The sequence below is a fragment of the Triturus cristatus genome, chromosome 8, assembly GCF_964204655.1.
Source record: "Triturus cristatus chromosome 8, aTriCri1.1, whole genome shotgun sequence".
NCBI lineage: Eukaryota > Metazoa > Chordata > Amphibia > Caudata > Salamandridae > Triturus > Triturus cristatus.
The window spans coordinates 401,959,280-401,984,404 of record NC_140591.1 but is presented as its reverse complement, the minus strand read 5'-3'; the positions used below and the strand labels follow the sequence as shown (position 1 = coordinate 401,984,404).

General features: G+C 44.6%; 1 protein-coding gene across 2 annotated transcripts in view; it reads left to right on the top strand.

Annotated features, from left to right (window-relative positions):
- The window catches only part of THSD1 (thrombospondin type 1 domain containing 1), a 112,789-nt gene that overhangs the window by 17,003 nt on the left and 70,661 nt on the right, over positions 1–25,125 (top strand). The window contains exon 2 of one of the 2 annotated variants that reach the window (XM_085621779.1): positions 24,378–24,514. In XM_085621779.1, the coding sequence (XP_085477905.1) occupies positions 24,439–24,514 (76 nt within the window). In that variant the 5' untranslated portion in view covers positions 24,378–24,438. The remainder of the gene's footprint in view (positions 1–24,377; positions 24,515–25,125) is intronic. The other variant, XM_085621778.1, reaches the window with a different exon arrangement.

The window sequence follows — 25,125 nt, the reverse complement described above, 5'->3', positions numbered from 1 at the left end:
TGCTATCTGACTCCAAGTCAGCAGCAGTAAGACTGAGGTGATGCTCAGCTTCCATTGAAGAGCCACCTCCACCACTTGACTTGCCGCCTCACAAGGAAGGACAGATATTTTGTATTCCTTATTTGGCACTGATTCAGACAATGATTATGATTCAGGTGATAAGATTGGGCAAGTATACCATGAGGAAAATTTGCCTAATAACCTTCAAGAAGCCAGTGGCCTTGATACTTCCCATGAGTCAAGACTCTTTCACCACTTGGCCTGCCACTGAAGAGAGTGTTTCTTCATGCCATGGTCATGCGCAGTGAGGCAAAAGTTCTTTACCTCCAATCTTCCACCATTAAGATCAAAAACCAATGCCTTAATTGAAGTGCTCCAGTCAGGGCAACCATCTACTGAGTCCTCTTGCCCTTCAATGAGGCCCTTATAGATACCCTTTTTGGGAAATGGCAACTCTGCATTTTTGTCTCAGCACCTATCTCCTGAAAACGTCTACCAGCTGGACGAACCCAAAACCATTTCAGACTACTCCCCCTGATAAGGAGTCCAAACGAGTGGAGACCTTTTGGAAGAGGGTATTTTCTTCCACCAGCTGACCCTCATATCTGTGAATGCCAGCTGCCTCCTTGCAGCTATTCCCATGCTCCTTGGGATTCGGTGCCTCCAGTCCTCCTAGGTGTCCCAGAAGATCTTCGATCTTTCCTGAGCCAACCCATACAGGACTGTCGGGATGCAACCAAGTTCTCAATTTATTGTAGCTTGCACACCACCAAATCCATTGGGTGAGCCATTGCTATCAGCTTTGCCATTCGCAGCCATGCTTTGCTGCAGTCCACTGGTTTTTAAGATGATGTCGATTCATCCCTAAAGGATATGTCCCTTGATGAGGCACACCTGTTTGGAGACAAAGCTGATTCCACTCTGAAATAGTTTGAGGAGAGCAGGGAGACTGAAGGCTCCCTGGATTAATCTGTCCTGCCTTGTCAGCCACATCATCCCCACCATTCGTTTAGCAGCTTTGGCAGTGGTACCACATACCATCAGGCAATTCAGTCTCAGCAAGGTGCACACAAGTATCGTGGCTACGGCGCCTGCCACCTCCGCAGTCAGAGCCTACAAGGCAACCAGCCCACTGGATCTGCCACAGTCCCACCTGCCAAACACCTTTATCTTGCCCTTAGTGGAGCACAGCCACCCGGATGAAGGCAGGATGTAACGTTTCTTGCCAAATTGTCAGACCATAACTTATGACAGGCGGGTCCTGCAGATATGCAAGAAGGGGTACACTATACCGTTCACTAGCACTATGCCACAACTTCCACTGTTCCCAGAGCGACTGATGGAGGACCATTTGTCTGTCTTTCAGCAGGAAGTGCAAGCACTTTTGGCCAAAGGGTCTATCAAGAGCGTGCCAATGAGGAAATATGGATTTTGTGATCAGTTATGTCCCCTATCGTAGACCCCAACGGCTCCATGTGCATGCTATAAGTACATGTATGTTCCCTCCTGCTCCAGTTTTGAAGACGCAAATATATGTGCGTCCACCGTCAACATGTCCTCTTTCAGATCCGCCATGAATGGGTCAGATATTCCATTCCTAAGTATGAAAGGCCACCGACTTTATATGGTTCACTTTCCACATTTTACAGATTCAGGCGAGTAGGCCCGAATTCTGTCATCAAGCCTTTTCCTGCCTTCTGCCTCTGAAAGCTCCAGTCTGAGCCCGCATCTGTGACCATGAACTTTGTCCTACTCCCTGCGCGGCTAACGGTGCCTGATCCAGCCAGTTGCCTGCCAAAAACTGTATTTCACCTTCAAGATTATCCGATGCATTCCTGTCTAGTAGTTTAGGTAAACATTCCTCCAGCTACCGTGCAAAGGGGCCAGGCCTCGCTGTCCTCATGCAAGTAATTCATAGCCCCGTTACCATGGAATATTCCTACCCCCTCGCATCTAGTGTAGACACTTAGACGCTTGTACACGCACTAACAGTCAGTATAGTCAGTATAGAATAAGATTCTATCCTAAGAGACCTCTCTTTTTGGATAACACAGTTCTTTAAACATAGGATATTAGATATGATTTGGGATTAGGTTGACATAACCCCAGACTTCTGTCTCCACATGTAGAGCTAAATGTCAAGTCCCCTTCACCCTCTAGTTGCACGTCAATCACACGTCATGCGGCTGCGCGCGCATCTCTGCCAACTATTTCTGCTGACATTGCAGGATTCTTTTATGGATCCACCCACTTGTGACATCATGTTTAATGACGTATTTCAGTTACACCCATGTTTACGCCTCTATTAGTTACGTATACACAGTTTTTCTGTATTATCAGCTGTCACGCCTCTTGTATCTGTTTCACTGTAATGTATTTTCTATAAAACTGCCTATCTGTCAATAATATATGCTCCTTCCTTCCTGAACTTTCGTGGTGATGGAATAGAAGGCCCACAATTCGAATTGTCTTCCTTTTATATAGGAATAAAGCCTTTTAAAACCTCTAATACCACGGATTCTGCCTCTTATATTTACTGAGTTATTCTTGATAGACTTTACCGCATAAAAAATAGTACCGGTAACGAAATATTTACCACAAAAATTGGCGCCCGAACAGGGACACTTTCTCATCTCACGCGCCGGCGGTGCGTTGCAGGCCCGGTCTCCTGCCACAGCTGAACGGACAAAAACGCGTATCTACAGGATTTCCTGTGTCTCCTTCCGGCCAAGCGGGGACGACTGAGGCTGCGATCAACACCCAGACGAGGCGGTGAGAAGTGCGAAGTATCCCGACCAGAGCCTAGCTGAGAGAGCAAGATCCGAGGTATACAGAGACCCGCCAGGTTCCGAAGTTCCGAGTCCAGTCCAGTCCAGTCCGGTCCAGTTTCAGTTCCGTTCCGAGGCCTTCCGTTCCGAGCTACCCGGTGAGTACCATTACCAGGGAGGCATTTAACGTGCACATAGTCTGTGCCGGTCAAGACGGGTTTGGGTACACAAATCCGGTCTGCACTGTTTTAGCAGTGTATCTGTACTGTTTAGCAGTATATATAGTATGTCTTGCATATAAATAAGTATTATCTAGTGTCAGTATTATGTCAGTAACCAGTTTTCTATTAGTTATCATTGTTCGTAAAACTGTTAAAGTGTTAAACGTTTTGAAATACGTTCTATATGCTGTGGTGTGAATGACTGTTCATTATTGTGTTTTTTGTATAAAGTGTGTTCTAGTAATAAGGTCTAAAAATGCCGCTCTTTTCGAAACTAAGACAGATCAAAACTAGAAAAGGTGTACTCGAAGAAGCTGTTCCCATCCCACCTAGGGACACTCCAGGGTACTTTATGTATCATAAGCATGGCCTAGATGCCGTATTATTTCTTGATTTATGGGTGGACTACACCAAAGAATTACCAGAGAGTCAGAAATGGCCCGCAGCGGGGACCTGGGATTCAGATTGCATCATGAGAGTAGAAGAAGAATTATGGAAAAAGAAAGCCAGACAGTCACAGAAAGATGCCATTGAATTATGGCGTAAAGAATCATATAGACGTACAGAAAAAGCACTCAGACAGGAAGAGAAAGGTAGGGAGAATTCAAATAAAACACGAGAAAATCTATTACTTGAGGAAGGTACCCGAGTAAAATCAGAACAAGTAGATAGACAAAGAAACGCCCTTATGAATGGTATGTATCCACTTCTGGCCGAAGGGTTACCTAAGGCTACTCCGGAAATACCAAAAGACTTGCCACCTCCATTGTTTCCGATAAAAGCACATCCCAAGGGGCATCCCAGAACCGCAGAAGATGTTTTCCTTTCCTCCTATTTAGATGACGCAGCTCCCGAGTATGCTAATACCGCACCACATAGACCGCTTGCCGATGATGCTCATCGCCAAGAGCATTCGTCTGTACCTCCGCAACAACACGCTTCGACACACATTCCGACAAGCACATCTGTTTCCACCGCTTTTCCCGCAACGACGGTTGCTGTCTCACCTTCAACAAATCCTTTCACGTCCAGCACCCCAGACGGTGCTACAGGAGGTACGACAGACATTTTTTCTACGCCACCCAGAGGAAATAAATTTTCCCTTAGAGAATTAGCACACCAACGTACGCCCAAACTAGCCCCTCCCGACATGCTTAAGGAACTTCTAGTAGATTGTAGATATGATCCTGTGCCCGGTAAACGGGACGAAATGCTGCTGTCATCATTACGTATTAGACGAGCTGCAATATATTTAACGAAGCTACCAGGAATGGCTACCCATTTAGAAAATATATATCACTTTGTCCAGTCAGGGCGAGGTCCTGAAAGTATTAGCAGAGCCATGGAGTACCAGAAAGCGGAGGTACAGGGACAACTGTTACGTTTCCTCATAAACTGTGTAATCAGAAATCAAGACCGGCCTGGGGTAAATCCGGAAGAAATGCAAAAACTTGTCATTTGGGGCCAGAATATATCAGAAGGGAGACATGATAAACAGTTATGTATAGTAGCTATGTACCGAAAGATCCGCAAAGAAGTAGAACGAATACACGAAGAAAGATTAGAGGTAGACGCCGCTGACCTAAACAGAGAGGAGGAGGAGCAAGAATCAGAGCAAGTAGACACGATAGCTTATGTAGGTAAAGGAAGACCCCATAATAATACCAGAGGTTTTAACGACCCAATACGTCCAATACGTCCAGAATATAATAGACATCTTCCAAACCCTATGCTAAATACAAAATCCCCTGAACACCTATTCCAAGCCGCTGATAAATTACTCCGAGATCGAAGGGGGTACCACATGCTCGATTCCATGGACGAACAAGAATTAGCCAGGTCAGCAGTACAATGGGCTGACAGTCCCGGCGAATACAATGATGATGTACTTGCACACACGTTTCTGAATCTAGACCCATATGAACAGCGTTTAGCTAGTATATACATGATTCAACACCTCCTTATATTATATAAAAGCCAACACTCCGATCCAGGACCCTTACCTGACATATTGACAGAACTACTCACGAATATATGGAGAGGGTCAGGTACTGATTTGATTAAAGAAATTCTAGAATCCCGAAACCAATATTTAAATTTCGTATGCCCAGAACACGTCTCAGTTCCCATAATGGGAAGAAAAATGTATCACATAGATAGACAGAACCCGTTACGCGAAGTGCACCCGATCAGAGGTGCCGGCGATAATTTCACACGCGTATTTGTGTACACGCCTATAACTAAATTGGAATTATTAGAAATGAAGAAAGTAGTACCCAGCCATGACAAGGACCCAGCAGGTTTCCACCGTGAGATAAAAGACATGTTACTCATGGGAGAGTATACCTACCCCGATATTATGAAAATATTAAAAGTCCTACTACCCGCCGGTGTTTATGAGAAACTCAAAGAAAAAGAATGGGAGGTGGGAGACCAAAAGATAGATTGGACAGCATTGGAAAACGAAGAAAAGGCCCGAGCTGCAGGAGCAGGGCTTGGGGAAAAGACTACAGCACTAGCAGGATTACTAGTGCAGGTACTGCCACGTTTGTTAACTACGAAGAAGGAAGACAGGGGTGCAATCTCAGCCTGTAAACAAAAACCAGATGAAGACACTAGTGATTTCTATTCCCGATTTGAAAAATGTTTTAGTATAAATAGTGGCATAAAAGCCAGTAGTGAGTCATATCCACATCTGTTTGTGACAAAATTAGTTGAAAACTCTCTGTTACAAGTCAAGAATAGAGTATTGAAATTCGAAAGTACCTGGCAAGGTAATACCCCATCACAGATGCTACAGATGTTACAATATCATCACAATAGAATTAGAGAAGAACAAGAACACGAACAAAGACGTATGAAAGATACGAAAATGAAAATGCTTGTTGCACAGTCAGTTCCAGCTGATGGTCATCAAAAGGGTGATTCCGCAAATCCTGCAAAAGGGACATGCAACTATTGTAAACAACAAGGTCATTATATACACGATTGTCCAGTCCTGAAACATAATATTGCTACAGGTAGAACTCAGGAGAGACCACGTCCCCCTAGACAGGATCAGAATCAACAACAAATCCCTCAGCATGCACAACCTAGGTTAGCTCCGCAACAACTAGCTCCGCAACAGGCAGCTCCACAACAGATCGTAGCACAACAACAAGTGCAGCCTATTGCTGCAACACAAGCGACAACACAACAGATGTATCAGTATGCACAAGCAGATTATCCCGATTATCAGCGATACTCATGAGATAGCCTAGAGAGGGAAGTTGGCTTACCCCTTATTGAGGTTCCTGTAGACCAAGAGGGACCTTATGTACATAGTGAACTATTAGGGGAAGACAGAAAGTTTTTACTTGATACAGGGGCAAGCAGAACAACTATAAGACGCAGTGAAGTTCCAGGGGCACCCCTCTCAGGCTCACAGAATATTTCCCTTGGATTCTCAGGAAAACCTATAATGAATGACGTAACACAACCTCTTGCACTCACAGTAGGTCCATTAACATGTACAACAGATTTGTTGCTTACTAAATCATGTCCAGAAAACTTGTTAGGTATAAAAACATTGAAAGCTCTAGGAGCCATAATATGTTGTTCTCCGGAAGGAGTACGACTATTTTTACGTGACTTTAAAGGTCACTACGTATCCAGAGACATGGATCCCTGACTGCAGAATTTACCTACACATTTATGGGCACAAGGCCCCACTGATGTTGGTTGCATGAACATTACACCATATCGAGTTACACTGAAAACAGGAATAGTACTACCACGAATGCGACAATACAAGTTACCACCAGATGCTGTAGTGGCTTTACTGCAAATCATTGACGAGCTCATTGCACAAGGAGTGGTTGTGGAAACCGACTCCAATGTATGCAATTCCCCGATAATTCCGATTCTTTTTTTTTTTTTTTTTTGAAACCGTTTATTGCAGTTTGAAAAAGTTACAGGTATGGGCCTACAACCACTCGGCCGGCCGCTAGAGTGACAAAAGCATTTTGCATACATACAGTAAGAGTCTCTTGGCAGTGCAGATTAGCAAAACAGGAGAAATCAATGTTGCAGGCCGCATAGCTCCATGCCCACAGTACGGTTCCCTTTTATCAAACAAAACAACACAAAAAACCACACCCGTAAGGCAACCCGCGATCCAAAGTGACAGCACGTGCTCCATAAGTGGGGGATCCCAACCAGCAGCAGAACTCTGGAGAGGGGAATGGGAATAGATCAGGGAATGGGGGACCGCGTGCCCAAGGCCGAGGGAGGGGGGCCATCTAGGGAGACGGAGCAGGCGAGGCAGCCGGTAGCAGTGGCGGCTCACAAATACCCCCGCGGTAGGCGTTCCAGGGGCCCCAGATTTTCACCCACGCCCCAGGCTTACCCCTCGCCACATACACCACCTTTTCACGAAACATACACCAATCCATATGTTCTTTCCAGGCCAACACCGCAGGGGGCCTCTGGGATCCCCACAATTGAGCAATGTCACGCTTAGCTATCATGTATCCCAGAGTCACCCACCGCGTCTGCGGGACCGAACAGTCATTTGGTTCCCACACATTCAGCAAGCATCTCCTCGCCTCAGGCAACAGCGCGACACGCGTAACCACACGCAGGACCTCATGCACACCACGCCAGAATCGCTCCACCTTTGGGCACTCCCACAGTAGATAATTCCGATTCTTAAAAGAACGGATCCAAAAGCTCCACCAGTATATCGATTAGTTATTGATCTGCGCGAATTAAATAAATGTATTGTACCACAATACCCTGTGGTCCCAGATATCTCTTCATTACTCACAGCTATTGACTCAGAAGCAACGTTTTTCACTGTAATTGATCTCAAGAATGCTTTCTTTAGTGTCCCAATCGATCCGGAAAGTCAATATTTGTTCGGATTCAGTTTAAATGGACGAAGTTTTAAATTCACACGCGCACCTCAAGGATTTACAGAGAGCCCCTGCATCTATAGCCAAGCACTGAAACGAGAACTTGACAGTATCCACATGCCAGTTAACACTGCCTTGCTTCAATATGTCGATGATCTGCTGATCACCGCCCGAAGCGAACTTGAATGTGAAAAAGCGTCACTGACGGTTTTAAAATTTCTGGCTGACAAGGGGCACAAGGTGTCCCCTTCTAAGCTGCAATTCTGTGTCCAGCGAGTTGTTTACCTTGGGCACTCGCTGTCCAAGGAGGGAAGGCAGCTTACATCCGACCGCATCCAGTTAATTGCTAACATGCCACCACCCAAGACACAAAAGGAGGTGCGGGCTTTTATAGGCCTCACTTCATACTGTAGGCAGTGGATCCCTCAATATGCATTTCTAGCAAAACCACTCATCCAGTTGACAACACAGGAGGCAGCCACATCGACTGTCCTCCCTTGGACTCCAGAAAATACACACGCTTTTGAAAGCTTAAAGAAAGCTTTATGCCAAGCACCTGTCCTAGCAACACCATGTTACAGTAAACAGTTTACACTCTTCGTTACAGAACGCGAAGGTACTGCTTTGTCAGTACTCACTCAGGAACAAGCAGGATCACACAAACCATGTGCTTATTTCTCTAGTACATTAGATCCAGTAGCTCAGGCACTTCCAGCGTGCCTGAAATCAGTGGCAGCAACAGCTTTAGCAATCAGACAAAGCGATGCCATAGTGTTAGGACATCAATTGACAGTACAAGTACCACACGCAGTAGAGGTTCTCTTGAACCGCACACAAACACAACACTTGACTATAGCGAGACTCACCGGTTACGAATTAACACTGTTTCAACCAAACATAGAAATCAGACGTTGTAATACGTTAAATCCTGCCACACTGTTACCAGTGGGCGGAACAGATCCATTGGCACATGATTGTGTCGAAGTCATTACTATCACGACGAAACCCAGACAAGACTTGACAGACATCCCTTTGTCAGATCCAGACTTGACATTGTATGTAGATGGGTCATGTATGAGAACAAGTACAGGAGAGTTAGTGGCCGCTTACGCAGTCACAACAGACACTGAAGTCATTGAAACAAATTGTATTAACACTTTGTCAGCTCAAGCAGCAGAGCTCACCGCTCTGACACAAGCCTGTATTCAAGCCACAAATAAAAAGGTCAACATATACACAGATTCACGTTATGCATTCGGAGTCGTCCATGACTTCGGCGTACTGTGGCGAGAGAGAGGTTATTTAACTTCTCACGGTGCCCACATCCAACACGGACCCCTCATTCAAGCCCTATTAGATGCGATTCATCTACCCACTGAAATATCGATTATGAAATGCAAAGCCCATACAAAAGTTACCGATATCATCTCTCAGGGTAATGACCTAGCTGACAGAACAGCTAAACAGACTGCTCAGAATCAGACTCACACAACTGACATGACAAAGACAATAGTTCCGACACCAACACATTGCATGACAGTTAAGGATCCCACCCTTGATGTAATTGATATACAGACACATGCTACACCAGAAGAAATAAAGAAATGGACTGAATTAGGAGGGATCCAAACAGATCAAGGATGGATGACGAAGGAAAAATCTATATGGTTTCTTCCCGACTCAATGGTCCAAGTCATCATTAACACTATACATAGTCCAGCGCACCTAGGAGAAAAAGCTATGCTAGACAGCATTCAATACATTTGGTTCAACAAACATTTACGAGCCGCAGCTAAACAAAAGGTTCGTACCTGTATGATATGTTGTCAGTTTAATCCAGGTAAAAGCATCCCCGTAGAACAGGGTGGATTCCAAACTCCCGATCATGCTTTTGAAGTCCTCCAGATGGATTATATCCAGATGGAACGATGTCGAGGATTCAAATATGTTCTCGTAGTTGTCTGTGCTCTTTCCCGTTGGACAGAAGCATACCCAGTTTCAGATTACACTGCCCCGACTACTGCCAAACAGTTAGTTCGAGAATTCTTCCCACGGTACGGTTTACCACGTGTTGTCTATTCAGATAACGGCCAGCCGTTCTCATCCGAACTAATGAAACACGTTTCCCTTCTATTAGGCTATCAATGGAAATTTCACTGTGTCCGACATCCCGAGGCAGCAGGTCTCGTAGAACGCCATAATCAAACTCTGAAAATTAGATTGTCCAAAATATGTAGAGAAAAAGGAGTCGATTGGATAGTAGCCTTACCAGTTGCGCTCTTTTACATGAGAATGGTAGCACATTCCCGAACAGGGCTATCCCCGTATGAGGTGATCTTCGGTAGACCACCAAATATGTGGGGGACGCCTATACCTCGCAAAATCACTGACGTTGACTGTAATATGCTGACAGATTACTTGGCTTCCTTGATGTCTGCACTACAATCTTGTCGTTCACAGGTATCCGCAGCTTTTCCCGACAATACTGAGGTGAAGCCCCATGACGTGGTTCCTGGTGACCTGGTGCTGGTCAGGAATTTTGACCGGAAGACCCAACTGGATCCTAGGTGGAAGTCACCGAAGTTGGTTCTACTCACCACAAGGACAGCCGTGAAAATCGAGGGAAGAAAAGGGTGGTTACACTCGAGTCATATCAAGAAATTTTATGGACTACCACCCAGTGTAGAGACTCAACCCTGTATTCCCTCACAGACAGACTCAAAGCTCCCCTCGGTTGAGCAATCGAACTCAGAACTATATAAACTAAAATTGAGGTCTAGTAAGTCAGACAATTTGATTGTTTAAGTCCTCTCCAAGGTGAATCGGTTGAATTTGTCTCTGACATGTATCCTCTAGACTGGAATAGAGAAAGAAATAATCAGATGCAGCTCAAAAAGCATGCGTATTGTAAATCATTTCGTAGTCACTGCACAGTAACGTTATTAATTTTGTTTTTTTTAAGTCTTCTGATCATCATTGTCAGCATACTATTGCACATGTATTATCCTATTCCTAAGCGTGCTTATAATATAACTGCAGAACATTCTTTTAGTGAATTACCTCTACATGAATTGTCTTATAGATTTGCGCTGCGCAATAACACTTTCATTAGTATGTTACATCATTCCCATCAAACCAGCAATGCCACAAATTGTTGGATATGTGGCCGACTCCCTCCCTATCAGAACTATAAGGGAGTTTTGCCCCTCTTTCCCTATCCGTTTACACACAATGGCTCCTGTGGAGCATGGTTTAGTTTGATTAATTCCCTAGATTCAAATTCCGCAGTTTATCAAGACAACTGGGTATGGGGAAACCTGAACTTAGTTTTGCTTAAAGTCTGCTACCCTAACAAGGAGGGACTTCCCAAAAGAACAGGAACTGATCTAGAAAATGAAGTATATGGATTAGGTAATTTTACACTTAACCTTATGATCCTGAACGTTGAATCTGAAGCTACACCAATCTTGTCCGCCATGTCAGTATTCCCAGTAAAGGGGGAATTATGTATAAGAAAGAATGGCTCCATACACATGGGCCATAGTAAATGCACCACTGTAATAAAATTCAGTGATCAAGGCAAGTCTACATTTAGAGCTTCCCATCATTCCTACTTCATATGTGGCCAGACCGCATATATATGTCTACCTTTAGATTGGGATGGTACCTGTTACATAGCATTCCTTCTACCACCTGTTTTCCTAGCTCCTCCTGATTATCATAGAAATACCCATTTAGTACACAATAGACAGCAGAGAGATCTCCCAATTGTCGATTACACTGAAACAGCATGGGAAAAATACACAGATTTCAATAAAGGTTTCTTTCCCTATATAGGTACAGTCACTAATAGTAAGTTGATACGTAGATTAACCAGAACCCTTGAAGCAGTAGTGAATGAAACTATTTCCGCCTTAGGCAATTTAACAGAAGAGCAGTCTGCTATGCGGATTGTTGTGCTTCAAAATCGTCTTGTCCTTCGTCATCCTGGCCGATAGGGGCGGAGCTTGTAGGGTCATCGGATCAAGTTGCTGCATTTTCATCCCAGAAAATTCGCCGTCAGTATATAAAGCCATAACTCGCCTTCATAAGATTGTAAGCCAGATACACCAGAGTCCAGGCACCTGGACTTGGTCCGGTTGGTTCTGGGGCGTGTTGTCAGCCTGGGGATGGAGAATCCTATCCTTCCTAGGTATTGGCTTTCTCATACTATTCAGTTGCTGCTTATGTCTACAATGTGGGCCAGCGATTTGTGGTCTGTGTGCCACCTCGTGTATCCCACATCCAAGTTTTCGTTCGAGATCCCGGAAGAAGAAAGAAGAACAAATGATGCTATATGAACAGATCGATGGATTGATGAAGATCGATATCTCCTGAGGGTCCGTAGGGGACAAGGAGGGAATGAGGAAATATGTATTTTGTGATCAGTTATGTCCCCTATCGTAGACCCCAACGGCTCCATGTGCATGCTATAAGTACATGTATGTTCCCTCCTGCTCCAGTTTTGAAGACGCAAATATATGTGCGTCCACCGTCAACATGTCCTCTTTCAGATCCGCCATGAATGGGTCAGATATTCCATTCCTAAGTATGAAAGGCCACCGACTTTATATGGTTCACTTTCCACATTTTACAGATTCAGGCGAGTAGGCCCGAATTCTGTCATCAAGCCTTTTCCTGCCTTCTGCCTCTGAAAGCTCCAGTCTGAGCCCGCATCTGTGACCATGAACTTTGTCCTACTCCCTGCGCGGCTAACGGTGCCTGATCCAGCCAGTTGCCTGCCAAAAACTGTATTTCACCTTCAAGATTATCCGATGCATTCCTGTCTAGTAGTTTAGGTAAACATTCCTCCAGCTACCGTGCAAAGGGGCCAGGCCTCGCTGTCCTCATGCAAGTAATTCATAGCCCCGTTACCATGGAATATTCCTACCCCCTTGCATCTAGTGTAGACACTTAGACGCTTGTACACGCACTAACAGTCAGTATAGTCAGTATAGAATAAGATTCTATCCTAAGAGACCTCTCTTTTTGGATAACACAGTTCTTTAAACATAGGATATTAGATATGATTTGGGATTAGGTTGACATAACCCCAGACTTCTGTCTCCACATGTAGAGCTAAATGTCAAGTCCCCTTCACCCTCTAGTTGCACGTCAATCACACGTCATGCGGCTGCGCGCGCATCTCTGCCAACTATTTCTGCTGACATTGCAGGATTCTTTTATGGATCCACCCACTTGTGACATCATGTTTAATGACGTATTTCAGTTACACCCATGTTTACGCCTCTATTAGTTACGTATACACAGTTTTTCTGTATTATCAGCTGTCACGCCTCTTGTATCTGTTTCACTGTAATGTATTTTCTATAAAACTGCCTATCTGTCAATAATATATGCTCCTTCCTTCCTGAACTTTCGTGGTGATGGAATAGAAGGCCCACAATTCGAATTGTCTTCCTTTTATATAGGAATAAAGCCTTTTAAAACCTCTAATACCACGGATTCTGCCTCTTATATTTACTGAGTTATTCTTGATAGACTTTACCGCATAAAAAATAGTACCGGTAACGAAATATTTACCACACCTGTGTCAGAAGTAGGCTGTGGTTATTCCTGCCACTTTCTGGTGCCAAAGAAGGGTGTAAGTTTACATCCTATTTTAGACCTACGCCCTCCAAACTTAAGAGAAATTCAAGATCCTCACACCGGCCCCAGTTCTTGGCTACCCTTGACTCTGGATACTGGATGGAGACAATAGACCTGCAGGATGTCTATTTCAGTATCCTCATCCTGCAGATCCATCGGCGCTAACTGTGGATCGTGGTGTGAGACAAGCATTTTAAGTTCACTGTGCTCCCCTTTGGTCTCACTCGTGCCCCTCGGGTGCTCACAAAAGTAATGGCAATGGTAGCAGCACACCGTTAGAGGTCAGGGGTGCCAGTCTTCCCCTACCTCAATGAATGGCTTTTAAAGGCGGACTCATCCCAGGCAGCTGTCAAACACCTCCAGGCAAAGGTGAACCTCCTGTAATCTTTCGATTTCACTATCACCGTGCCAAACTTAAACCGTACTCCTTCCCAGATGCTCCCCTTCATCTAAGCCACTCTGGACATGGTTCGGTTTCGCCCCTTTCCCACAGAAAGGATAGTCCAAGACATTCAGGCTATAATTCCAATCTTTTAACCTCTGTTCTGGATTTCAGTGAGGTCGACTCTGAGGCTACTGGGCTTATGGTCTCTCTTACCCTGTTGGTCAAGCATGCCAGGTGGCATATTTAAGCTCTGCAGTGGGATCTGAAGCCTCAGTGGGCCAAATATCATGGGGACCTCTCCAACCACGTCCAGCTCTTGGAGGAGACTGCAAAAGATCTGCAGTGGTGGTTTCTAGGCCGCAATTGGGTCAGCGGCACACCTGTCTTCCTAGCCTCCCTACCCCTCTCAGATGTGACAGTGGTGACCGATGAATCCCTTCTGGGTTGGGGTGGAAATCTGGGAGAGGTGGAGATCAGAAACCTCTGGCCTCTGGTGGAGACCCGGCTCCATCTCAACTTCCTGGAGCTGAGGGCCATCCACTTGGTGTTGAAAGCCTTCCTTCTATCCCTCAAAGGGAGGCTGCTGAAGGTGCTTATGGACAACACCACCACCATGTGGTATTGCAACTAGCAGGGCAATGTGCGGTCTTGGACCCATTTCAGGAGGCATTGTACCTTTGGAAATGACTAGACCATCGGGATCTTCCTGGTGGTGAACCACCTGGCAGCATTTTTGAAAGCCAGGGTGGATAAGCTTAGCTGTCAACGCCTAGTAGATGGCGAGTGGCAGTTACACCCGGATGTGGCACAAGGTCTCTTCCATAAAAGAGGGAAACTTGGTTTGATCTATTTGCCATTTGACATTGCCCATAAGCGCAATATCAGCAGTTCTGTGTGTTGGAGTTTCCAATAAATTGGGCACGGAGGGTATGGTATCCAGAACTCCTGGGTTTAAGCAACTGTCCTCCGATCAGACATCTCCTCCGGTAAGACCTGCTGTTGCAACAACGGAGCAGGGTTCTACATCTGGGCCTTCGCAATTTCCACCTTCATACATGTAGACTGAGCGGTGACCACTAAACAATTTTGATTTTCCTCCAGAGGTGGGTGATATAAACTTGGCAACCAGGCGCCCCTCGACAAAAACTATATCTGCCCATTGTTGGGCCACATTTGTGGTTTAGTACGGCACACCACAGATTGAACCCCTCCAGGCCAAGGTATTTGACATTTTGTTTGTTTTGTCTCTTACCTGTGTAGACTTTGCTTTGGGCAATGTTAAAGGGTACCTTTCAGCTCTTTCAGCTTTTTGCTGTTGCTGGACCAGGCCTTAATATTAAAATCACCAGATGTAATGCAATTTTTGATGGGGCTCCAACACTTTTTTCCTCCCTCTCCTTTCATCATGCCTCTGTGGGACATTAGCTTGATCCTCACATATTTGATGTTCACTCCCTATGAGCCACTTCACGGCTGTCCTGTGTAACTTCCTACCCTTAAGACAGTGTTCCTCATCGGCATCACCGTGGCGAGTGAGTGAGCTTTAGGATCTCTGTGTGAGCCTACCGTACACCACCTTCTTATCACACAAACTGATTTTTGCAGATGCAAGCATCCTTACCAAAAGTAGTGACTCTGTTCATTGGTCAAACCATCAGCCAACCGGTGCTCTTTGCACCGCCTCACTCCGCTAAGGAGGATAAGAGACTCCATTGCTTTGACCCAAAAAGAGGCTCGAGCTTTTACATTGATTGTACCAAAGAACACCAGGTGGATGATTATCTTTTTGTGGGTTCACTGAGGTGAAAATAGGCAAGGCCATGTAGAAGAGGTCTTTGAGCCCATTCCACCAGTGCCAAAGCTGATACCACTGCATTGGCACGTAGGGATCCTGTCCTGGACATCTGCCATGTGGCTATATGGGCATCACTCCACACGCACAAAGCACTACTGTCTGGACAGCCAGGAGCACTGAGAAGGGCATTTTGCTCGCTCAGTCCTACAGGGCTTCTTGGTTTGAGCCAATTCACAGACCCTCCTTCCTATACATACTGCTCTGGTATCTATTCAGAAAGTGAAGAATTTGCAGTTATAAGTCTCTATCAGAAGAACAAGTTACCTAACACTCTTTCTGGTAGACTCTAATCACAGATTCCTCACCAACTTTCCTATCCTCCACATTCTGTGAACCGAGCTCTACCCCTTAATAAGATCCCAGGTGTAGGAATTTGCTGTTGGGGCTCTGTGTTTGGAACATCCTCAAACTGATGTTAGCGTGCTGAAGTGGCGCCTTTATAAGCCACAGGAAGTGCAAGTAAATGTGGAAAGCATAGTACAAACCTAAAATAGGTGGCATTATATCTTTGTATTTTGGCATAGCACCAATCTGTTATCTTTCAGCCACACCAGGGCACTAAGTGACACTAGTATTGCAGTATATGAAAATAAAACCATAATTCAGACTCAACGAACAGCAGACAGAGCATCGTACATTTGATGGTGGGGGTGCAGGTAGAGCGTGGGCATGATTGGTGCTAATATGCAATATGTGCTCTGGTTCACTCTTGATTTGCGGCATCACTTAATATGCCTTCCAGTCTGTTCATTTCCTCACTGGTGGCTGCATCAGGAACCACTATTTGGTCTCCAACATAATCAGGCTGTTCAGGTGCTGTCAGTTGTTCAGCAGGTGAAATTACACCATAGCCCAGGCATAGTAGGGGCCCACTGAACCCAAATTATGACTTTCTGTAACCACCTGTAGTGTCACAGGGAGGCGTGACCTCTCAAGTAAGACCCAGTAGAGTGATGACTTAAAAGTTTAAATAAAAGACACCTCTGCACTAGGCGGGGCATCTATTGAAGCACCAGCCCTTGAGTGTGCGCCTGGGTATTTGCGGTGTGCCCTGCCAACATTACACCACCTAACAGAAGCACCGGGGGGGGGGGGCATTTTTCTGCTTGCTGTAGGGCCTGTGTCACCTGTGCTACACCACTGCTTGAATCCTAATTTTGTGAAATGGTGTTTATGAACTCTGTCCCTAAATTCAACTTCTTGTGGTTGGAAGTGCAATCTATGATTGTGAAATGTTTAGTGAATCGGCCCTCAGCTATTAACAGACCTAAATATTGTCTTCTCTGTATCACATATAGCGTTCATGAGGATGCATTTCCATTACTTTTACAGTATCCTTTCAGCAGGCTGAGATTTTTGTGAAATGCTGGCACCAAAGCAGTTACAAGATGACTGAATAAAATTTGCAGTAAAGTTGTAAACCTCTACTATCTAGGACAGGAGCATTTCATTCACTTATTAATAAGGGCTATGTTTTGCACTGCAGTTACATGTCAGAATATCATATAAAAATATTGTGCTCTAAAATTATTGTAGGTAAAACATCGACTTCCAAAATATTGTAAGTATATAGGTTAACATCTTTTTAATATTCTTAATTTCACATATGTTTACGGTCTGCTTTTCTGTAGTTGTGACGTTTTTTGGCTTGCTAATAACTTTTGCCCCATTTGACCAATCTTCACAAAACTTTGCCTAAAAAATAGTTCATCCACCTCATCTCCTTCCTGGAAAGTTTCGGGGTGTTCCATCCAGCGGGTGCCGAGAAAAATGAATGGTCCCAAAACACAAAATCTCCGTGAATTTCCATAGACTCCTTTAAGATGGGATACTGCAAAAGCTTCTGAACGGAATTACACCAAGTTCATCAGGAAGCTAGTTCTTGATACACAGATTGTCCTTTTTGTGATTTGGTGTAAATCTGTTCAGTAGTTTTTGTGATAGAAAGGGTAGAAAAAATAGATATTTGGATGATTGGGCTCGCAAGAGACCAGTGAGAGCGCAAATTAAAAAGTGGAGCCCTGTGATTCGGCGAGAGGCCCATTTTTCCTGTGAGCCTTCATGCTCCAATGGGAGCATTAGGCTCCCGCGAGTCCCACGAGAGCGAGCGTTTTTGATTGGCTGGCTGTAGGAATTTTAGAAAGAAAATGGCAGCAATTACTGTCTACTGTGAAAAATTGCATGTGTTGTGGAAATGAAGTAAAAAAGCTATATAAATGGGGCAGCAGAAAGTCATGCTGTCCCGCTAGATTTCGAGAGGAGGCCTCTAGGGGATAACTATTGTGATAAAAATGCATGTATATTGTTTTCAAAACATTTTTATGATCTTGTGGGACTCTTGCGGGATTGTGAATAGTAAAAAGGAGTAGGTGAGTTCTTAATACAGCCTACTACTAGGAATGCATATAGTGCCCATTGTTATTGAGTGAAAGCGTGTAAGAGATAAATACTGTGATGAGTAGAAGCTTAATTCTTTTTTTTTAAATGTCACAATCTTGTGAGACTCTTGTGGGATCGTGAAAAATAGGAAAGAGTGAGTGATTGTTGAATACACACTAGTTTGTATACTTGATACTGTAGGAAGGAGTCTTACTGGGGCTGATGTTTATCAGAGTCTACTATTTACGCCCATCAGCTTGGGAAGAGATCCGAGTAGAGCGTTCACTCTTTTCCCACACCCTACTACACATAGCAGTCATACAATAGAGGGGTCTCTGTGGAGAAACAAGTCTCTCCGCACACCCTACTATAGATGCCTGTCGTTTTAGAGAGAGGTCTCAAAGGAGAGGTTAGTTCCTCCACACACCCTACTATTCACAATCATCATCTGAGAGAGGTCTGAAAGAATAGGCCAGTCCACCCACACACTCTACTATCTCTAACCGTCATTTGAGAGAGAGGTGTGAAAGGAGAGGTCAATCCCTCTTCTCTCACTACTATGCACACCCGTCATTTGAGAGAGCGAGGTCTCACTTGAGAGATCCATCCATGCAGACACCCTACTATGCACACCCATCATCTGAGAGAGAGAGGTCTCAAAGGAGAGTCCAGTCGCTCCTCATTCACCCTATTATGCACACTTGTCATCTGAGGAGGGGACAGTCCCTCCCCACACCGTACTATGCACACCCGTAATCCAAGGGAGGGGATCTCAGCAGAGGGGCCAGTCCATCCACACACCCTACTATGTACATCCGTCATCTGAGAGAGATGTCTTGAAGGAGAGGGAAGTCCCTGCAAAGAACGGACTAGTCCATCCATACACCCTTCTACGCACACCCATCATTTGAGAGAGAGAGACCTCAAAGGAGAGGGAAGTCCATGCACACACCCTCCTCCGCACATCCGTCATCTGAGAGAGAGGTCTTGGAGGAGAGGCCAGTTCCTCCTCACATACTACTACTCACATCTGTCATCTGAGAAAGAGGTTTATAAGAAAAGGACAGTCGATTCACACACCCTGGTATGCACACTCTTAAACTAAAAGAGAAGTTTCAAAGAAGAGTTTAGTCACTCCCCATACACCTTACTCCGCGCACCCATCATCTAAGAGAGAAGTCTCAAAGAAGAGGCCAGTCCATCCACTTGTACTACTATGCAGACCCATGATTTGAGAGTAGGTGTGAAAGGAGAGGCCAGTCCATCTCCACTCACTACTACGCACATTCATCATTTGAGAGTTCTCAAAGGAGAGGCCAGTTCATCCACATACCCGACTATGCACACCTTTCGTGAGAGAGAGGTCTCAAAGGAGAGGACAGTCCATCCACACACCATACTATGCACACCTGTCATCTCAGAGTGAGGACTGAAAGGAGAAGCCAGTCCATCCCCACACCCTACAACGCACACCAGTCATCCAAAATAAAGATCTGAGTAGAGGGGTCAATCACTTCCCACAACCTACTAAGCACGTCTGTCATGCAGAGACAGGTCTCAGCAGAGGGGCCAGTCCCTGCCCACAACTTATTACGCACTCCTATCATCCAAGAGAGAGGTGTCCGCATCTGGGGTGTTGCCTGCAGGGCCTGGCCCCTGGCCGAAGGCCTTGCTTGGCGGGAGGTTGCATTTATGTATGGTAATTAAATATTACTGTACTTTAAAAAGAAAAAAAACTAGAAATTAACTGAAAAAAACAAAGGTTAGCGTACCATTATAGTTAGGTGAATTTGAAAATGACAACATTAACGTTTTAAACCGAAACAGAACACATAAACTCTGCATTTATATAGTTAGCAGCACTTACTATAACTTACGCCCTTGTGATTCACTGCTTATGACCTCACATATGACATCACTCATGACATCTTTTATGATATCACTGATTACTTCTCAAATGACATCATTGATGACATCACTGATTACATCATCCAAGCTTCATTTTGCCATATATTTCTCTATAAATTGCTATGCTATTAGAGGCATGATGGTAAGTACAAAATTGCTCAGGAGAATACCAGCGATCATTACTGCCATCACAGACACAACTCCCTTAGGTGTAGAAAGCATGCATTATGTGTAACATTGACCCTATACCATACACATTATAGCCAGAATAGTTGATATTAACAACCAACCACACATATATAGGAAACCGTCATTGAGTATGGTGTTCAATCTGTACACAACTGTTTAGAGAAAGTCAAGTTCCTAAAAATAGTGAGTCAAGTCCCAAAAAATGACCAACTACAGACAACTTTTATTTGTATCAAACGCTTGCAACTCACCTTACCTACATCGAGAAATGACATTGATACCAGTAGAAAACTGGGTACTATATGAAGTGCTTACCCTATGGAGAGTTTTCTCTCTAGCACACTGTTTGAAAACAGTGAAACTTTCATAAGAAACATACGCAGGAGTATTAAAAAGTATCTACTGAGAACACTGTAAATTCTATGCAGCACTTGTCAAAAAAGACCATATTTACTAAAATTAACCAATGTCTAAAAGGTGCTAAAAATCTTACTACCTGCACCGTACATACTGTGGTGAAAACTTTACAGATAGCTCATCTTCTCAAGCAAAACAAGCACATGTACATAGATTAGTAGTTGGTGCGCACAGTCTTCAAAGTTATGTAGACATTGTCATATTGACATGATTCCGTCAACTAGCTCCAGGCTGCTTGCAAATGTTAGTATCCACTAAGTAGAATCTTACTCCTGTTGAAAACTTTTCCTGCAGAACCAAAATACCTGTGTGTAACAAAATTAACACAAGTCAGCTATCACTTGCACATAGAGTTACTCTTGAGTACAAAGACTTATAACATGTTTAACACCTCTATACATCTATGGTGCATAAGGAGCAGATGTGTTTTGTAATTGCATCCGTTAGCTGGACACATGCTGTACAAAATTAGGTACACAAGTAATATGGTACTTACCCACCACTATGTCAACTATAAAACAAACTAGCACAATCATTGGATGATGTCATCATGTCATAGAACATTCCATGAGTGATGTCATATGTGAGATCATAAGCAGTGCATGGCGGGGATGCAAGTTATAGTTTGTGCTGCTAACTGTAACTGCTAGATTTTATATGTATGTGTGTATATTTATATATATATTCTAAGTATATTTGGAGTTAAGTATGTTACATATATGCTTACCTATATATACATACCATCATAATATTGTGTGACTTGATATTTTGGCTACCTTATTCTAGTATAATACCTGCACTGTAAACATTAATGTCCGTGTCCTCATTCTTACTACATATGTTGGCTACATTCTGTTTACGCCCGATCAGAAAAAGAACAATTTATTTACTGTAAACTACTCAGGTTACAGGGACTACTGACAATTAACAGCCCCTCAAACATTAGATATTGATAGCGGCTGTGTAATCAATTGGATATGGAGCTCACACACTCTAGTTTATTCATTTTTAGGAAATCTAGGGTGGTGTTCTGCTTGGGTTTTCGGATCAGATACAACCCGCTCATCAGAGCCTCACTAACCCAGTCAGAACGTTACCCCCTCCCTCTCCCTAGGGCCTATCTACAATAGGTAACCACATATATCTTACCACCTAAGGACAGGGACTTCCTACTATACATACCAAGACCTCTTATAATCGGCGGCCTCGCGATCCCATACGGATCCAGACCTCTCTGCCCATACGACAGTATCACAAGTGGCGGCCTCGCGATCTCATACGAATCCAGACCTCTCTGCCCATACGACAGTATCACAAGTGGCGGCCTCGCGATCCCATACGAATCCAGACCTCTCTGCCCATACGACAGTATCACAAGTGGCGGCCTCGCGATCCCATACGAATCCAGACCTCTCTACCTAGACCGCAGTCTCAGCACAATCGGCGGCCTCGCGATCCCATACGAATCCAGACCTCTCTGCCCATACGACAGTATCACAAGTGGCGGCCTCGCGATCCCATACGAATCCAGACCTCTCTACCCAGACGGCAGTCTTAGCACAATCGGCGACCTCGCGATCCCATACGAATCCAGACCTCTCTGCCCATACGACAGTATCACAAGTGGCGGCCTCGCGATCCCATACGAATCCAGACCTCTCTACCCAGACGGCAGTCTCAGCACAATCGGCGGCCTCGCGATCCCATACGAATCCAGACCTCTCTGCCCATACGACAGTATCACAAGTGGCGGCCTCGCGATCCCATACGAATCCAGACCTCTCTGCCCATACGACAGTATCACAAGTGGCAGCCTCGCGATCCCATACGAATCCAGACCTCTCTACCCAGACGGCAGTCTCAGCACAATCGGCGGCCTCGCGATCCCATACGAATCCAGACCTCTCTGCCCATACGACAGTATCACAAGTGGCGGCCTCGCGATCCCATACGAATCCAGACCTCTCTACCCAGACGGCAGTCTCAGCACAATCGGCGGCCTCGCGATCCCATACGAATCCAGACCTCTCTGCCCATACGACAGTATCACAAGTGGCGGCCTCGCGATCCCATACGAATCCAGACCTCTCTACCCAGACGGCAGTCTCAGCACAAGTGGCGGCCTCGCGATCCCATACGAATCCAGACCTCTCTACCCAGACGGCAGTCTCAGCACAATCGGCGGCCTCGCGATCCCCTACGAATCCAGACCTCTCTGCCCATACAACAGTATCACAAGTGGCGGCCTCGCGATCCTATACGAATCCAGACCTCTCTACCTAGACGGCAGTCTCATACGACAGTTCATCCTATGATCACCATAACATACAAAAAGGGAATCAGTCTCACTATTCATCAGATCACACAAGGATTGCCAGTTCGAGCATAGCCTGTTCTCAGGTTCGAGGGGCTCCTCTTTCCCTTATTCAGTTACCACTTACCTGATCAGGGTTAACATCTGTTCATGTAGCCGCAGCTGACTAGAAGAATAGGCTACCCTCTCATACAAGAACACGCAGCACATGTTGGTTCACTACAAACTGGGTACTTTATTACTCATTACATACACAATCACATAACATTACGATATAACACATAACCTGCAAAGAAAAGTGAAAGATTAAGTTGTACACTCTAATAAGAAAGGGTCGACATCACCTTAGTAGTATGTAGCCTGCACTCAGTAGTCATCTAGGTTCCCTTCTCGTCTGTGCCTCGGCTCGCCTGGAAGTCACACCTCCACAGTCACGGATACATGTCTGCACCACTATGCGCTGTTCTCTTCACCCTTCTCCAAGTCACTGGGACCTCTTCCTTCTCGGCTACTCTCTCCTCTCTGGCTATTCTGCTAGGAGAGTATCTGTCTCTCGGTTCTTTTCCGCCTTCAAGATGGCGTCTGTCTTCCCTGAAATAAGTAGTAGCTTTACTGCTAACGGCTAGATGCCGCCTACGGACTGAACATGTAACTGCCTCAGACTTTCACTAATATAGAGGTGCGTTTCCTCATGGAAAATTCCGGCCTGTAACCTGCCGCCCACCAAATTCTTGTACCTCCCCGTACCAAGGACACGTTCCCAGCCGGCCGGCCTGATGTAGTGTCTTCGGCATGAAGAAAAATACAATCCTTCGATAAGGGCCGGCCTGAACCGGTTCTCTCCAAGCGAATAACACCTCATAACTAAAACATTACATTTGACCTAGAAGCATCCCAAGCTGCCGGAGCAGAAAGAAAGATGGAGTCTCTCCCGTTTGAGGCCTACCAGGCCTGAATTCAGCACAGCTCCATGAAATACCCTCACTACAGGACAGGTTATCCCTAATACTAACGAATCTATCCCCTAGGCTATGTGTGCAAGCCCTGATCTATGGGGAAGAGCACAGAATCATGTCGAAGTGCCTAGTAAATAGGCTCCATTCACTACTCTAGCCCTTAGACTTGAATGATAAGAGACTGAAGTCACATTCCATCATTGTTCCTCACAAGAAGGCCGGGAAAATCGAGCAGAACAGGTGGCTAGCCTGATTATAGTTCCCTGTGAGTTAACTGTGACTATGGTTATCTCTATGGTGTTAAGTGTATAGTTAACGGTGCGTGGTGCCATAATTGGGTGTTTGAAACAGAACAATTGTACCAGATAAAGAGGTATATATAAAATTCATGTCTGTTGTAGGTGGTTTCCTCTTCCTAATATTTTTGCATTTTACTTTCAGAAAGTGATCACAAGAATGGCATAATTTTGTGACTGAGAATTAAATCAAGGATTAAGATGCCATGTGCTCGCACATCAGAATGAAACAGACATTGAGAGATTTTTCCAATTTATTGCTTGTGATTCTGTGTGATTACGGTGAGTATTCTACATCTCAAAGAAAAATAATAAAAACATATTTTCATATTTGCTCCCCTTTTTTTAGCTTCAAATTTCACCTTTTGCCTAATTTACAAGGATGTGTGAAGCTGTTAATATTTAGATTGGCTTAATGAAAACGTATTACCACCATTCTACTTATTGGAGTCCTTGCGTCACTGGGTGGGTCATGCTCATTGCCTGCTTTTCAAAAGCACCCCCAACATTTTAGGTCAGAATAGGTGTGGCTTTATTTGCTAGAGCACGTCATAACAAAACAAACATTGACAATATCAATGCATCTGGCTTTCTTGTAATACGGACTGAAGGCACTTAGTGGCTCCATAATTCCATGTATCACAAATTGTGAACAGAAAACCGAGTCACTTTATCTCTGACATAGTATCAATGTAGTATATGCACACAAGGGAAACCCAAAGATCGTAAGGGACCAAGGGTACTTGAGTAATTCTAGATACAACTACCCCTTAACAAAAAATGAAATACAGTTGTGCTGTGCTGGATAAAAAAATCCGTTTCATAAGCAGATTCAGTGATCAGAGTTTTCAATTTTAGTACTACAATTCGAACAAACATTTTTTGAATTACCC